This window comes from Micromonas commoda, chromosome 16, assembly GCF_000090985.2.
Source record: "Micromonas commoda chromosome 16, complete sequence".
NCBI classification, from domain to species: domain Eukaryota; kingdom Viridiplantae; phylum Chlorophyta; class Mamiellophyceae; order Mamiellales; family Mamiellaceae; genus Micromonas; species Micromonas commoda.
In genome coordinates, this window is record NC_013053.1 from 211516 (window position 1) to 225586 (window position 14071).

The following is a 14071-nucleotide window of genomic DNA, read 5'->3' on the forward strand; positions in this document are numbered from 1 at the left end:
GGATATCGTTGGCGTGAGGACTGCGGCCCGGCGCGCGTGGATGCGGCGGGATGACAGTCGACGAACTTCTCGGCGGAGAGGCGCCTGCGAATGTGACTGACGCGTCCACGGGCACCCACGGCCGACGAAACTAACACGGGCGGATCCAACAGGCAGAGCCGATGATGATGAGTCGGATCCGATGGATTTCTCACCGGCGGGGCGGGGATGGTATTTCTGACTGATAACCATACGCAAAAAATGCGAAATTGGCCGGAGTGCACGTCTCCCGGGTGCCCGAACCGCGAAACTCGCTTTTTCCCCCGGACGGTTGGTTTGGTTTGGGGAAAATTCGTCCCACACGCGAGCGCCGCAAGCAGCCGCCGGCGTGCACGCTCCGCGCATCATGAGCGGCGACAAGGCGACGGCCCGGAGCCGCGAGCTCCTCGCGGTCGAGCACAACGACGCGGGCGCGTCTCACCCCGCGACCCTGTTACTCGGCGGAGAGAGGGGCGCCCCGTCCCCGTCGCCGTCGCCCGCAAAGAAAAACGGGGGGGGGGCCAACGAACACCCGGCGAACGCGTCGGCGAGGACCAAGCCTGACTTCAGCAAGCTTCCCCCGCCACCCTCCGCGCTCCTCGCCAAGCTCAACGCGTTCATGCCCGAGATGCGGCGCGCGAACGCGGAGCTCGAGGAGGCGATGAAGACGCGCCCGGCTGGGGACTTCGACATCGAGCACGTCTCGGGCTCGGAATCGGACTCGGACTCGGACACGGACGATGCTCTGGAGGACGGGACGGGGTTGGACCCGGCGTCGGACGAGTACAAGGTGCGCGCGGCGATCCGCGGCATCGAGGCGCAACAGCGGAAGGACGCGAAGACGCGCACGAAGCAGCGAGGCGGCAAGCAGGTGATCGAGATGAACGTCGGTCTCGGCGTGGTGGACCTCGCGACGGAGCAGGCGGTGGCGCGCGCCAGGGAGTTGGCGGGCGACGCCGTCGTGGGGGGCGACGCGTCCTCGGAAGACACGCGGGAGAGCGGCGGGCGGATCAGGCTTCCGGGGCAGGTCGACGATGCCGGGCGCAGGGCGGGGATCCAGGAGCTGAGCTAGCGCCGCGCGTCGACGTTCACAAAGATTGTAAAAGTAACCAAAAAAAATTTGCCAAACCGAGACTACGTAGTTTCAAACAGCCCGAGCTCCCCGCACTTCGCCACCACCTGACGCTCCGCAAAGAGCGCCAGGTCCGCCAGCTCCAGCGGAACGTTCACCGAGCACACCACGCACATCCCCGTGCGTCGCGCGAGCCTCCTCGCCATCGGCTCGGATGCGCCGTCCACCATCCCGGCGCTGTCCTTGACGGCGCGCTCCGATCGCGCCCCGATCGCGCCGCCGCCCAACAGCGTCGTCGCCGGAGGCACGCCGGACGACCCGGGACGACCGGGCAGCGCCATGGCGACGTCGCCGTGCGTTGGCGCGATGCCCGGCGGCGCGGCTCCCACCCAGACCACGAGCTGATCCACCATGCGGATGACCTGCGCGTGGACCGTCGCGCCGGGGACGTCGATCCGCCAGATGTGCGTCGCGACGTCGCCCGAGGGCGCGCACGGGCAGACGACGGCGGCGTCGGCGACGGGCGCGGGCGTCGGGGCGGCGTCGAAGTCGTCGTCGGAGAAGTCGGACATGGTCGCGAACCGAGCCCCGCGCCTCGCGTTCTAAGTGCCTAACGCCCAGCCGCGTCGGTGAGGCGCCGCGGTTGGGTAACCCTAAGTTGAAGGTGCGTCTGTCTCGCGGTGAAGAGAGGAGTGTCGTCGCCGTCGCGGTTTACATGTCGTTCATGACGGGCTTGTTGTCGGACTTCTTCTCGCCGGGGCCGGCGCGGGCCTTGCCCTCCTTGCCGGTGCCGTGCGCGGCGGAGACGCGGAGGAAGGAACGGAAGAGGGTGGAGTTGACGTCGTAGATCATCGTCGTCGTCGGTACGGTGCGCGAGAAAGTGCCTGGCTGCGCCGCGGCGGTGTCGTCGTCGACGGATCGGTGATGATAATCTTTTCGGTGACGGGTGCTGGAATTTTAAGTGTTACCGGTTTGGGATCGAAAATCGTGACTGATTCTGCATACAGGCGGTGGCCGGGAAATTGCAATTTCCATGGTTTTTTTTCCGAGAAGTTTTAAAGAATCCGTCGCGATGTCACGGCGCGGCTCGCCACGCGTCGATCCACGCCTGAGCCTCAGCCGCCCGCGCCTCCGGGGTATCCGCGACCCCACCACCCGCCACCGCGCTCTCCGTCTCCGCCCCGTCGCACCCGCCAAGGCACATCCACGCCGCGATTTCTCCAGCCAACGCGTCCGCCTCGACCCACGCGTCCGTTCGACCCTCGCCAACTTCGCCTTTTTGGTCCCCGTTCCCGTTTGCGCCAACCCGCCGCCCGACCTCAGCCTTGGCCTGCTCGAACCCCGCGCGGAGGAACCCGAGCGGGTTAGCGACGGCATCGGACGCGTCCTCCATTATCCCGAACGCGTCAGCGATGGACGAGACGGCGTCGCCGGCGTCGACGAACGACGCGGCGACGTCGGCGGCGACGGCGGGGGGCTCCGGACGCAGGGGCCTGACGTGGTCGCCCGGCAGGTTCACCACCCGCACGTTCGAATCCGAGCGGGGGGGGTTTTCGTCTCCATCCGCGTCGTCACCATCCGTCGCACGAATCCGTTCCTGCGCGACACGCATCGCCGCCTCCGCGTCCCCCGTCTCGTCGATGGAATCGTCCTCGAACCGCACGAGCAGCGTTCGCGGGACTCGGTAGTGATGCGCCATCAACTCTCGCGTCGCCCCCGGCGTGGGCACGAACTCGCTCGCCCCGTTCGCAACCTCCATGAACACCGGCTCGATCTGGTCCAACACCGGCAGCAGCTCGCGGACGACGCCGGCGGACGCGTAGAAGGGCGACGACGGCGATCGAAAGACAAACTCCGCCGCCGATCTCGACGCCAGAGACGCCGGGTTGGTCGTCACAGCTGTGATGGCGGGGGACAGTAGTCGCAACCCCGGGGCGAGAACCTCCGCGAAGAGCGGGACGGCGTCCGTGGCGGGCTTGTTGTTGAAGCTCATGAGTGCGTTACCCGCGCGCCGTCCGGGTCCGTCCAGGCGATACCTCGCGCCGATGATTGCGTGCAGCAGCGATCCCATGGAGTGGCCGACGCCGAACGTGGGCGCGTCGGCGTACGAAGCGGGATCCTCGGCGGCGAGCGCGGCGAGCGCGCGTTCGAACGCGAGCTGCGCGTCGTCCGCGATGCGCAGGTGCTCGAACCCGATGGCGAAGGGGGTCGCGACGATGGTGACGCGCGCCCTGGCGCAGAGCCGCTCGAGGAAGAGCCCGTAGGTGATCTGCGGCGAGGCGCCGACAAAGGCGCCCCCGCAGAAGTGCACCACCGCCTCGGGCGCGGCGCCGTCGGGCGGGGCGAGGATCCACGTCCCCTCGAGCTCGCGCCAGCCGCGCGCGTCGGACGGCGCGGTCGCCTCCGCCGCGGAGGAGAGGAGGGATTCCAGGCGCTCGAACGGCGACGCCGACGCCGAGGTGGACGACGCCCGGGCGACGACGACGACGTCATCGTCGTTCCCGAGAAGCCGAGATCTTCGACCCTCGAAGCGTCGCGCGCCCCTCCCGGCGGCTGATCCGGCGCCTCGACGGCGCCCGTGCGCGAACGCGCGCGCGACGGGGGGACGCGCGACGGGCGCGAGACACGCGCTGGACATGTCCGACTCTCCGGAGGAAGCGCGCGGCGCTGTTGTGGCGCGCGCCAGCCACGTCGGCACCTCACTGGCTGGTGGAGAGCTCGCGAGGAGATCTGCTGTGATGTGCTTGTTATCCACCTGGCGGAATGTTCGTGCCGAGGCCACACCGCGGCGGTCGACATGTTGACGGCGCCGTCAGCGACCGCGCGCCCTCGCGCGCCCTCGCGACCCATCGGTATCGCGCGGTCGCGGTCGAGACGCGCCGCGCGCGTCCCGGCGGCGACGGAGGGAGAGGACGAGCGTCCAACCGCCTCGACGACAAACGAGAAGAGGAGATCTAATAACTCCACCATGGACAGCCTGGACGCCGTGCTGCCGAGGACGGGCGCGGGTTCGGAGGCGGAATCGCGCGCGGTCGACGCCCCGCCGCCGCGGCCCATGGGGGGCACGCGCGAGGAGCGCGCCGCTCGCGAGCTCGCCGAACGCGACGCCGCGTCCTCCAAGGCGCGTCTCGAGGCTCAGCGAAGGCGCGACACCCCCGAGGGCGTGACGGACGCATCGTGGAACCCGCTGTGGAGCCCGCTGTCGACGGTGTACAACGTGCCGACGGTCGAACCGAAGGCGGCGTACGCGCTGGCGTGGTGCCACGTCGCCGCGTTCACCGCCGACCTGCTCTCGTACAAGCTCGCGGGCGGCAGCGGCGGCGACGTCTTCCTCCGACTCGCCCTCTTCGACGACGCCGTCGTGTACGATTCCCAGTGGCTACGCGTCTTCACCGCCGGCTTGGTCGACTTTGGCCTCGTCCACTTCGCCCTCGTCAACGTCGGACTCGCGCTCGTGGGCGCCGAGGCGGAGGCGCTGCTGGGCACCTTTCCCTTCCTCGCGGTGTACGCGTTGAGCGCCGCGTTCGGCGGCGTCGCGTCCATGGCGTTCGACGCGTCTAAACTCCACGTCACCTCGTCCGATGGTTTAATGGGCGTCTTGGGCGCGTTGTTACTGTACAGCGCTTTGAACGTGGAGAACGAGTGGAACCCGTCCGGGTTCACGACGAGGCTTTTAAAGTGCGGGGCTCTCGCGGTGGGGTTGCAGTACGTGGCGTCGGTGCCGACGGAGGCGGGCGCGGGGCACGTGGTCAACGCGGCGGGTCACCTCGTCGGTTTTGTGAGCGGCGCCGCGCTGGGGTACCTCGGGTTATCGCCCACGTTTACGAGCGAAAAGTTTGAGCCCCCGGACGGGCGCAGGAAGAACCTGGAGGACGTCACGGAGGTTGGAGCCGGCGGGCCGAAGAAGGCGTGGGTGGGTGTTGGCGGGTTCAGCGCCGCGGTGGTGGCGCTGTGCGCGGTTGTGGTGTTCAAGCGAGTGTTCGACGCGGACCCGAGGGACGTCTTTTAAGTGACTCCCCCCGTTAAGTGTTACGACGTAGACGAGCGGTTTCATCAGTCGAGACTCGTCGGTGACTCGCTCATCGCATTCGCTCAATGCACAGCTAAGGTTAGGGCGGTAATAACGTAGTATGCACATGTGTTCTCATCGGGGTCCTCCGCTCCGCAGCACCGCCTTGCACAGCCTGGCGTAGGACACCCCCTTGGCCTCGGCGCTGAGGTCCAACAGCCACCTGAAGTCGACGTACCCAACGGTGTCGCTCTGCGTCTCGCACACCTTGCGGAAGATGGCGTCCGCCTGATCCGGGGAGAAGCGTCGGCCCTTGTCGGGTTCGAAGAACCCGCAGTCCTCGCACAGCTTTCGCCACTCGACGACGTCCATGCGACCGGGCTTTCCGCCGTTGACGGTGCAAAAGGCGTCGAAGACGTCCTCCATCCCGTCCACGCTCCGCGGCTTCGTCCGTCCCTCTTTCCACGACCTGTGCTCGCGGACGCGCGCGGCGATGCCGAGGTTGGCGCCGTACGCGCCCGTGTACGTGTCCTTGTCGTCGTGCAGCCTGGTGAACGCCGCCTTGGTGCCGTGCGCGTCCGGGGCGTGCGTGGCGACTCGCTCGCAGAGCTCCTCGTAGCTCTTCCCTTTTTCCTCCGACGCGAGCTGCAGCATCCAGAGGAAATCTTTAAACCCCAGCAGCTTCCGTCCCTCCGCCACCTTGGCGAAGACGATGTCCGCGGACGTCATGTTGAACTTTTTGCCCAGCAGCCCAGTCTCGGCGACGAGCTTGGCCCAAATCTTGATGTTCATGTCGACGCCGTTGCCACCCGCGAAGAAACAAAACGCCTGGTACGTGGCCCGCACACCCTTCACGGGCTTGGGCGGGTCCCGTCCCTCTTTCCAGTGCCGTCTCACCCGTACCGGTTTCACCACGCCGAACTTCTCGGCGTAGAACCCGGTGAACGACTCCTTATCGTCGTGGAAGCGGGTGTACTCGGCCACCGTCCCGGAAGATTTGGGCCCCGCTCGGACGATGACCTCGACGACGGCGTCGTACCCCTTGCCCGTCTCCTCGCCGATGAGGTACACCGCCCACCGAAAGTCTTTGTACCCAATCTTCCGCTCCGTCCGTTTCTTCACCTTGACGAACACCATGTCCACGTCCGTCACCGTGAACTTCTTCGACAGGAGCCCGCAGTCGCGACAGAGCTTGGCGAATTTGACGTTGTCCATCGCGCCGGGTTCGCCGCCGCCAAAGACGCAGAACGAGTTGAAGCACGCCTTTAGGCCCGGGGCGTCCGCGGGGGGCGACACGCCCTCGCGCCATGACGAGTGCGAGTCCCCTTTGAAGTGGTTCTCCTCCTTGATCACCCCAAACTTAGCCGCGTACTGACCGGAAAACGTCGACTTGTCGTCGTAAAACCTGTTGTACTCGCCGTACGTGCCGCTGCACGAGGGCTCCTCAACCTCGCAAATCTGCGCCACGAGCGTCTCGTACGTCGTTCCCTTCTCCTCCGCCACGAAGTGCAGCGCCAGGGCGAAATCGTGAATGTCGATGAAGCGCTCGCCGCGGTCCTTGACCTTTGTGAAGATTATATCCGCGGCGGCGTCGTTGAACCGCTTGTTCAACACGTTACAGTCGCGGAGCATCTTGATGAACCCGCGGCTCTCCATCTTCATCGCGCCGTGCGCGCCGCCGCCGAACTGGTTGAACATCGCGAACGACGCTCGTAGCCCCGGGGTCACCTTGGGGCGCTCGGTGAGCCGATGCTTCCAGTCCAGATCCGCGTGCCTCCGCATCTTCACGCCGAGCCCGAGGTTCGCGGCGTAAGAGCCCGTGAAGTTCTCCGGCTCGGCGAACTTGTTGTACTCCGCCATCGTACCGCTGTTCTGAGGGCCGCCCTTCGCGGTGATGATCGCCGTCAACTCGGCGAAAGACATTCGTCGCATCTCCGCCACCATCGCCACGGCGTCTTTGAAATCCTCGAAATCAATCCTCCTCTCGCCCCTGTCCTTAACCTTGGAGAAGATGAGGTCCACCTGAACCGGGGTGAGGGAGCGCTTGTTCTGGAGGCCAGTCTCGCGGCAGAACTTGGCCCACATGTTACCGTCCATGGTGTCCAGCTGAGTGGCGCCGCCCGCGCGCCCAAAGTTGGCGAACGAGAGGAAGGTGCTGCGGAGGGTGGCGAGCCTGCCGCTGCCCCCCAGAGACGCCATCTCGGGTTCGGAGTCGGAGTCCTCGGGGAGGTTCTCGAACGCGATGTCGCCGTCGGATGACCTGTCGTTCGATGGGGATTAGGGGCGGGGACGTCAGCCAGGGACGGAGGCCCGAGGGGCGGAATCGTTGTTGGTTGGCGCGGGGGAAGAATTGGCCTCGAAAGAGAATCGTGTGGAAAATCCGCGCGGGGGGAGAGGGCCGCCCGGCGGTCGGGTGCGGTGCGACGACGCACCCGTCGTCATCGGCTGCTCCGTTCGACTCGTTCATGAGGTCGTCGAAACGACCGAGCTGCTCGCCCGCGGGCTCGCTCGTCTCCACCGCGGCCGTCATTGTCCTGCTCGCGAAGGATTTTCTCCCCCTGCTGCTGTGCTGGCGGGGGGACCGAAATTATGTAATTGCGTCCCGCGGTGCGCTCCGGGGAATTGACCGGCGCGTGCGTGCGTCCGCGTGCGACCGTGCGCGACTCGGATGAATCCGACGGCGTGAGCGGTGCCTCGATGCGCGGTTCGCGCGTGCGCTGACGCGGGTCAGCGGCTCGTGCGAGTAACCGGCGGCGCCAATCCCGCCGGCCTTATCGCGCGGGTCCGTCCCCAAGACGTTTCTGCACTGCGTTTTCGTGACAAGACATCGAGTCAGCGTTGACTTGACCGTGATGATCCGGGTCTATTAGACCGTGAAAAACGTGTGACTGGATGCCCGTGACACCCCGCGGCCCGATTAGGGTATTGGTGAATCGGGCCCGTTTCGTGACTGCGACGCGATGAATGTCCAGGCGAGAATTTCCATTTCCATTTCCAGTCCGATCCGTCCGCGCGTCCAGACATCTCCAAAGCCTGCCTCGCTGCACACGGCCGTTTGGCAGTCCGTTTGGAGCGTCCAACGCTTTTGAAGCGCTGGACGATAATTTGAAGTGCCCGGCGACCGGCAGCCACTGTGGCCGGCCGACGCCGCGAAGGCTTCGAACGACTGCCGGCATGCTCACCGCCGCGCTGGCGTCCCTCGGTGACCAAACGCCCCCGCGATGGGTCCTTCCCGGCGTCCTCCTCTTCGCCGTGTTGATACGCGCGCTCGTCTCGACGCATCCCCACAGCGGCCAGGGCGAGCCCCCGATGTTCGGGGACTACGAGGCGCAGAGGCACTGGATGGAGGTGACGTTGAACACTCCGCTGTCGCAGTGGTACGTGCACACGAAGGTTAACGACCTGCAGTACTGGGGGCTCGACTACCCGCCCCTCACCGCGTTCCAGTCGTGGATCTGCGGCGTCTGGATGCGAGCCGTGGAGCCCGGCGCCGTGGCGCTCACCACGAGCAGGGGGTGGGAGACGCCCGTGTCCAAGCTGGCGATGCGAGCGACCGTGATCGCGTCCGACCTCGCGTTCACGCTCCCGGCGACGATCGCCTTCGTCCGGGCCTTCTACGGCGAGGAACGCGGCGGCAACGCCAACAGGATGACCTGGGCCACCGCGCTCATCCTCCTCGCCCCCGCCCCCATCCTCGTCGACCACGGACACTTCCAGTACAACAACTGGTCCCTCGGTCTCACCACCTACGCCGTCGCCGCCATCGTGCGCGGCCGAAACGTCCTGGGGTCCGTCCTGTTCACGGCGGCGCTGTGCCACAAGCAGATGTCGCTCTACCACGCTCCGGCGTTCTTCGCGCACCTCCTCGGCGTTTGCCTCGTACGCGGGCGCGGCGACGCGAGAAAGGCGATCGTCGAGGTGGCCAAACTCGGCGCCGCGGTGGTTTTAACCGTCGCCCTCCACCTCGCGCCGTTCTACGTGGCGGACGGCGCGGGAGTCACCGGCGTCGCCGCGGTGCTCACGAGGCTGGCGCCGTTTAAACGAGGTCTGTTTGAGGATTACGTCGCCAACTTTTGGTGCGCGACGTCTCCAATCGTCAAGTGGCGAACACTCTTGTCGATTCCAAACGCCGCCAAGCTCTCGGCGGCGGTCACGGCCTGCGCGATGGCCCCGGCGATGTACGCGCAGATCGCAGCCCCGAGCCCCGAGGGGTTCCTGTGGTGCATGGCGTGCGTCTCGATGTCCTTCTTCCTCTTCTCGTTTCAGGTGCACGAGAAATCCGCGCTGCTCCCGGCGCTGCCCGTCTCGATGCTGTGCCTGAGGGCGACGGGGCTGGCGACGCTCGCGCCCGTGCTCGTCTGCGTCAGCATGTGGCCGCTGCTGCGAAGGGACGGCCTCGGGGTGGCGTACGTCGGGTGCGTGGTCCTGTTCGTCGCCCTGTTCGGCGACGGAACCGCGCCCGAACGGCGCAAGCCCCCCCCGCCGCCCAGCCCGAAGAGGCGTTGGCTCCCGGGATGGATACCGTCCCCGGGGAAGCGACGGACGACGCCGGGGGGCAACGGGGGGAACGACGACGCGAGGGACGGAAACGGCGACGGCCGCGGCGGCGGCGCACGACGTCACGAGTGGGCGAGCGCGGGACCGACGGAGCGGAAGGGGTGGATCGTCGCCGGTCGAGCGCTCGCGGCGGTTGCCGTCGCGAGCCACGCGTGGGAGGCGATCGGTCCGCCGCCGCCGCCGTCGCTGCCGCACCTGCACGCGCTCGCGTTCACCGAGCTCGGGTTTGTGGGGTTCCTCGGGGTGTACGCGTACTGCTACGTCAGGCTGTGGGCGTGCGCGCGCGACGTCGGGGCGGGGAAGCTGAAGGCAAACTGACGCTCAGCCGCGCGTGAGCTTAACAATTCTGTAAAATAGACCAATTTGCCTTTGCAGCAACATCTGGTCGGCATGCCTTGCAGCCGGACGCACGAACTGACGAACAGACGAACAGACGAAGGGTGGTGACGCGGTGTTTCCGACCCAAAAGCCGTTTTCCCCACACGACCGACTTGAACCCGCAGTTCGCCGGTCGCGCCCGACTTCCAGGCGCACGCGACCGACGTCGAACGTCGAACACGCGCTCGCACGCCAGATCCGGGCGCATTCTTACGTAACGCCATCTCCGGCTCTCCGTCCGCGTACCGATACGCCGCGAGGTCGCCATCTTCGCGGCGCGACGTGCGGATCCGCGAAAGGACCAGAGATGTTGCCCTTGTCGGTCACGCCGACTTTGGCGCCCGACGAAGCCGACGACACCGCGATTTGTGCGCGCAAATCGCTCGCGGGAACCTCGCGGCGCGAATATCGACCCGAAACATCGCCTCCCGCGGCTCGTGACCGCCGGGGTCGCCTCCGCTGCGATGGACCGGGAACGGGGTGGGGATCCTGCGGCGGTCGGTCGTCTTCGTCGCGATTCCATTCGCGCTGGACGCGCGCGTCGCTCGTCGTCCTGGCGCTCCTGGCGTTGATCGTCGCGCCGGGGACGCGCTTCGCGGCCGCGACAGGCCCGGAGTCCGATCTCGCGCCCGTCAGGGGCCTTCGTAGACTGGCGCAGACGACGAACGTTGGTGGTGTCGAGTACCTGCAACGCGCCAAGCTGAACGCGACCGACGGCGCTGAGGATGACCAGTTCGGCAAAAGCGTGTCGATCGACGGCGACACGATGGTGATCGGGGCTTATTTTGACGACGACAAGGGAGACATCAGCGGATCCGCGTACGTGTTCACGCGCAACACACCCGGCGATCTCGCCTCCGGCTGGACGCAGGTTGCCAAGCTGACCGCGGCCGACGGCGCTGCGAATGACCAGTTCGGCCGGAGCGTGTCGATTGACGGCGACACGGTGGTGATCGGGGCTTATATTGACGACGACGATGGAACCAGCAGCGGGTCGGCGTACGTGTTCACGCGCGTCACGGCCGGCGACCTCGCCTCCGGCTGGGCGCAGGTTGCCAAGCTGACCGCGGGGGACGGCGCTGCGGGTGACTGGTTCGGCTCCAGCGTGTCGATTGACAGCGACACGGTGGTGATCGGGGCGTATGGGGACGACGACGATGGATCCGGCAGCGGGTCCGCGTACGTGTTCGCGCGCGACACGACCGGCGACCTCGCCTCCAACTGGACGCAGGTTGCAAAACTGACCCTGAACGTATATGCTGAGTTTGACTACTTCGGCTACAGCGTGTCGATCGACGGCGACACGGTGGTGATCGGGGCGTATAGGGACGACGACAAAGGAACCAACAGCGGGTCCGCGTACGTGTTCACGCGCGACACGACCGGCGACCTCGCCTCCAACTGGACGCAGGTTGCCAAGCTGACCGCGGTGGACGACGACGCTATTTATGCCCACGACCACTTCGGCTACAGCGTGTCGATCGACGGCGACACGGTGGTGATCGGGGCGTATCAGGACGACGACAAGGGATCCAACAGCGGGTCCGCGTACGTGTTTACGCGCGTCACGGCAGGCGACCTCGCCTCCCGCTGGACGCAGGTTGCCAAGCTGACCGCGGGGGACGACGGCGCTGGGGAAGACAACTTCGGCCGGAGCGTTTCGATTGACGGCGACACGGTGGTGATCGGGGCACAGTATGACGACGACAAGGGACCCGGCAGCGGGTCCGCGTACGTGTTCAGGCGCGACACGCCCGGTTACCTCGCCTCCGGCTGGGCGCAGGTTGCCAAGCTGACTGCGGATGACGGCGCTGGGGGTGACAACTTCGGCTTGAGCGTGTCGATTGACGGTGACACCATCGCGATCGGGGCGATTGGGGACGACGACAAGGGATCCGCCAGCGGGTCAGCGCACGTGTTCTCCGCATACTTTTTTCCTTGCGACGCGTCTTCACCCCCAGCCAACGGCGCCGTCGGCGACTGCACCTCAGTGCTCGAGAGCGGGTCCACGTGCCAGCCCACGTGCGACCAGGGGTACGCCGTTTCCGGGCCCAGCGTGTGCGATGACGGCTATTTTTTGCCCGCGGTCTGTAACATGTTTCCGCAGCTCGCTAAGCTGACCGCGGACGACGGCGCGGCGGATGACCGATTCGGCAACAGCGTGTCGATCGACGGCGACACGATGGTCATCGGGGCACAGCATGACGACGATAAGGGAGACAGGAGCGGGTCCGCGTACGTGTTCACCCGCGACACACCCTCCAACTGGGCGAAGGTTGCCAAGCTGACCGCGGGCGACGGCGCTGCGAGTGACTACTTCGGCAACAGCGTGTCGATCAATGGCGACACGATGGTCATCGGGGCACAGTATGACGACGACAAGGGAGATAACAGCGGGTCGGCGTACGTGTTCACGCGCGACAAACCCGGCGACCTCGCCTCCGGCTGGACGCAGGTTGCCAAGCTGACCGCGGACGACGGCGCTGCGAGTGACAGGTTCGGCCGGAGCGTGTCGATCGACGGCGACACGGTGGTGATCGGGGCATCGCATGACCGATTCGGGTCCGCGACCATGGGGTCCGCGTACGTATTCACGCGCAACACGGCCGGCAACCTCGCCTCCGGCTGGACGCAGGTTAACAAGCTGACCGCGAGCGACCGCGCTAAGGATGACTGGTTCGGCTCCAGCGTGTCGATCGACGGCGACACGGTGGTGATCGGGGCGGATGGGGACGACGACGATGGATCCAGCAGCGGGTCGGCGTACGTGTTCACGCGCGACACACCCGGCGACCTCGCCTCCCGCTGGACGCAGGTTGCCAAGCTGACCGCGGACGACGGCGCTAATGGTGACTGGTTCGGCGGGAGCGTGTCGATCGACGGTGACACGGTGGTGATAGGGGCGCATGGGGACGACGACAAGGGAACCGACAGCGGGTCCGCGTACGTGTTCAGGCGCATCACGACCGGCGAACTCACCTCCGGCTGGACGCAGGTTGCCAAGCTGACCGCGGTGGACGACGGCGCTGCGAGTGACTGGTTCGGCGGGAGCGTGTCGATTGACGGCGACACGATGGTGATCGGGGCGATTGGGGACGACGACAAGGGACCCGGCAGCGGGTCCGCGTACGTGTTCAGGCGCATCACGGCCGGTGACACCACCTCCGGCTGGACGCAGGTTGACAAGCTGACCGCGGTGAATGACGGTGCTGCCGATGACTGGTTCGGCGGGAGCGTGTCGATTGACGGCGACACGATGGTGATCGGGGCGATTGGGGACGACGACAAGGGATTCCTCAGCGGGTCCGCGTACGTGTTCTCCAAATACGTTCCTCCTTGCGACGCGTCATCACCCCCAGCCAACGGCACCGTCGGCGACTGCACCTCAGAGCTCGCGAGCGGGTCCACGTGCCAGCCCACGTGCGACCAGGGATACGCCGTGTCCGGGCCCAGCGTGTGCGAGAACAGCGTCCTGTCGCCCGCGATCTGCATCCCTTTTTGCAACGCGTCCACGCCCCCAGCCAACGGCGCCGTCGGCAACTGCACGGACCAGCTCTTGAGCGGCACCGCGTGTCAGCCCGCGTGCGACCCGGGGTATTTCGCACCCGAACCCAGCGTTTGCGATGACGGCATCCTCACGCCCGCGGTCTGCGTCAGGTACTGCGACGCATCCGCGCCGCCCGCCAACGGCGGAGTGGGCGACTGCGTGGAGTACCTGTCGAGCGGTACGACGTGCCAGCCCACGTGCGACGAGGGATACATCGTGTCCGGGAAGACGTCGTGCGACGCCGCGGGCACGCTGACGGCGGCGGACTGCAGGGAGCTCAGCTGCTGCGAGCAAACGTTCGCTAAGTTCGGGTTTGGAGTGGCGTACAGCTACGGCGACGAGCTGTGAGAGACGGGGGGGGGGTTTGACAAAGATGCATCCTGTAAGTGTTATATAAACTGCCGTTCTTTTCGTGGAGCGCGGGGACCCTCCGCAACCTCCCCATCTTTGAGAACCATGATGCAGTCGCTGTCCATGATTGTCGACAGTC

General features: G+C 66.5%; 7 protein-coding genes across 7 annotated transcripts; 4 read left to right on the plus strand and 3 right to left on the minus strand.

Moving 5' to 3' along the window:
• Positions 1–385: 385 nt before the first annotated feature.
• Positions 386–1090, plus strand: MICPUN_64749 (predicted protein; the record flags this gene model as incomplete). Its single annotated transcript, XM_002506638.1, has 1 exon — positions 386–1090. The coding sequence occupies one exon, from the start codon at positions 386–388 to the stop codon at positions 1088–1090; it is 705 nt and encodes a 234-aa protein (XP_002506684.1).
• A 62-nt stretch (positions 1091–1152) lies between these two features.
• On the minus strand, positions 1153–1662 carry MICPUN_64750 (predicted protein; the record flags this gene model as incomplete). Its single annotated transcript, XM_002506794.1, has 1 exon — positions 1153–1662. The coding sequence occupies one exon, from the start codon at positions 1660–1662 to the stop codon at positions 1153–1155; it is 510 nt and encodes a 169-aa protein (XP_002506840.1).
• Positions 1663–1801: 139 nt separating this feature from the next.
• Positions 1802–3728, minus strand: MICPUN_64751 (predicted protein; the record flags this gene model as incomplete). Its single annotated transcript, XM_002506795.1, has 2 exons — positions 1802–2039; positions 2170–3728. 2 exons carry the CDS (start codon positions 3726–3728, stop codon positions 1802–1804), a joined length of 1797 nt encoding a protein of 598 aa, XP_002506841.1.
• Positions 3729–4058: 330 nt separating this feature from the next.
• On the plus strand, positions 4059–5099 carry MICPUN_64752 (predicted protein; the record flags this gene model as incomplete). Its single annotated transcript, XM_002506639.1, has 1 exon — positions 4059–5099. The coding sequence occupies one exon, from the start codon at positions 4059–4061 to the stop codon at positions 5097–5099; it is 1041 nt and encodes a 346-aa protein (XP_002506685.1).
• Positions 5100–5609: 510 nt separating this feature from the next.
• On the minus strand, positions 5610–6755 carry MICPUN_76850 (predicted protein; the record flags this gene model as incomplete). Its single annotated transcript, XM_002506796.1, has 2 exons — positions 5610–5699; positions 6549–6755. Coding segments are annotated over 2 exons (297 nt in total), but the record flags the coding sequence as incomplete, so codon positions are not given.
• A 1593-nt stretch (positions 6756–8348) lies between these two features.
• Positions 8349–9542, plus strand: MICPUN_67658 (glycosyltransferase family 57 protein; the record flags this gene model as incomplete). The annotated part of the gene is made up of 1 exon (XM_002506640.1): positions 8349–9542. A coding segment is annotated over one exon (1194 nt), but the record flags the coding sequence as incomplete, so codon positions are not given.
• A 799-nt stretch (positions 9543–10341) lies between these two features.
• MICPUN_64755 (predicted protein) lies at positions 10342–13929 on the plus strand (the record flags this gene model as incomplete). The annotated part of the gene is made up of 1 exon (XM_002506641.1): positions 10342–13929. The coding sequence occupies one exon, from the start codon at positions 10342–10344 to the stop codon at positions 13927–13929; it is 3588 nt and encodes a 1195-aa protein (XP_002506687.1).
• Between the last annotated feature and the right edge of the window lie 142 nt (positions 13930–14071).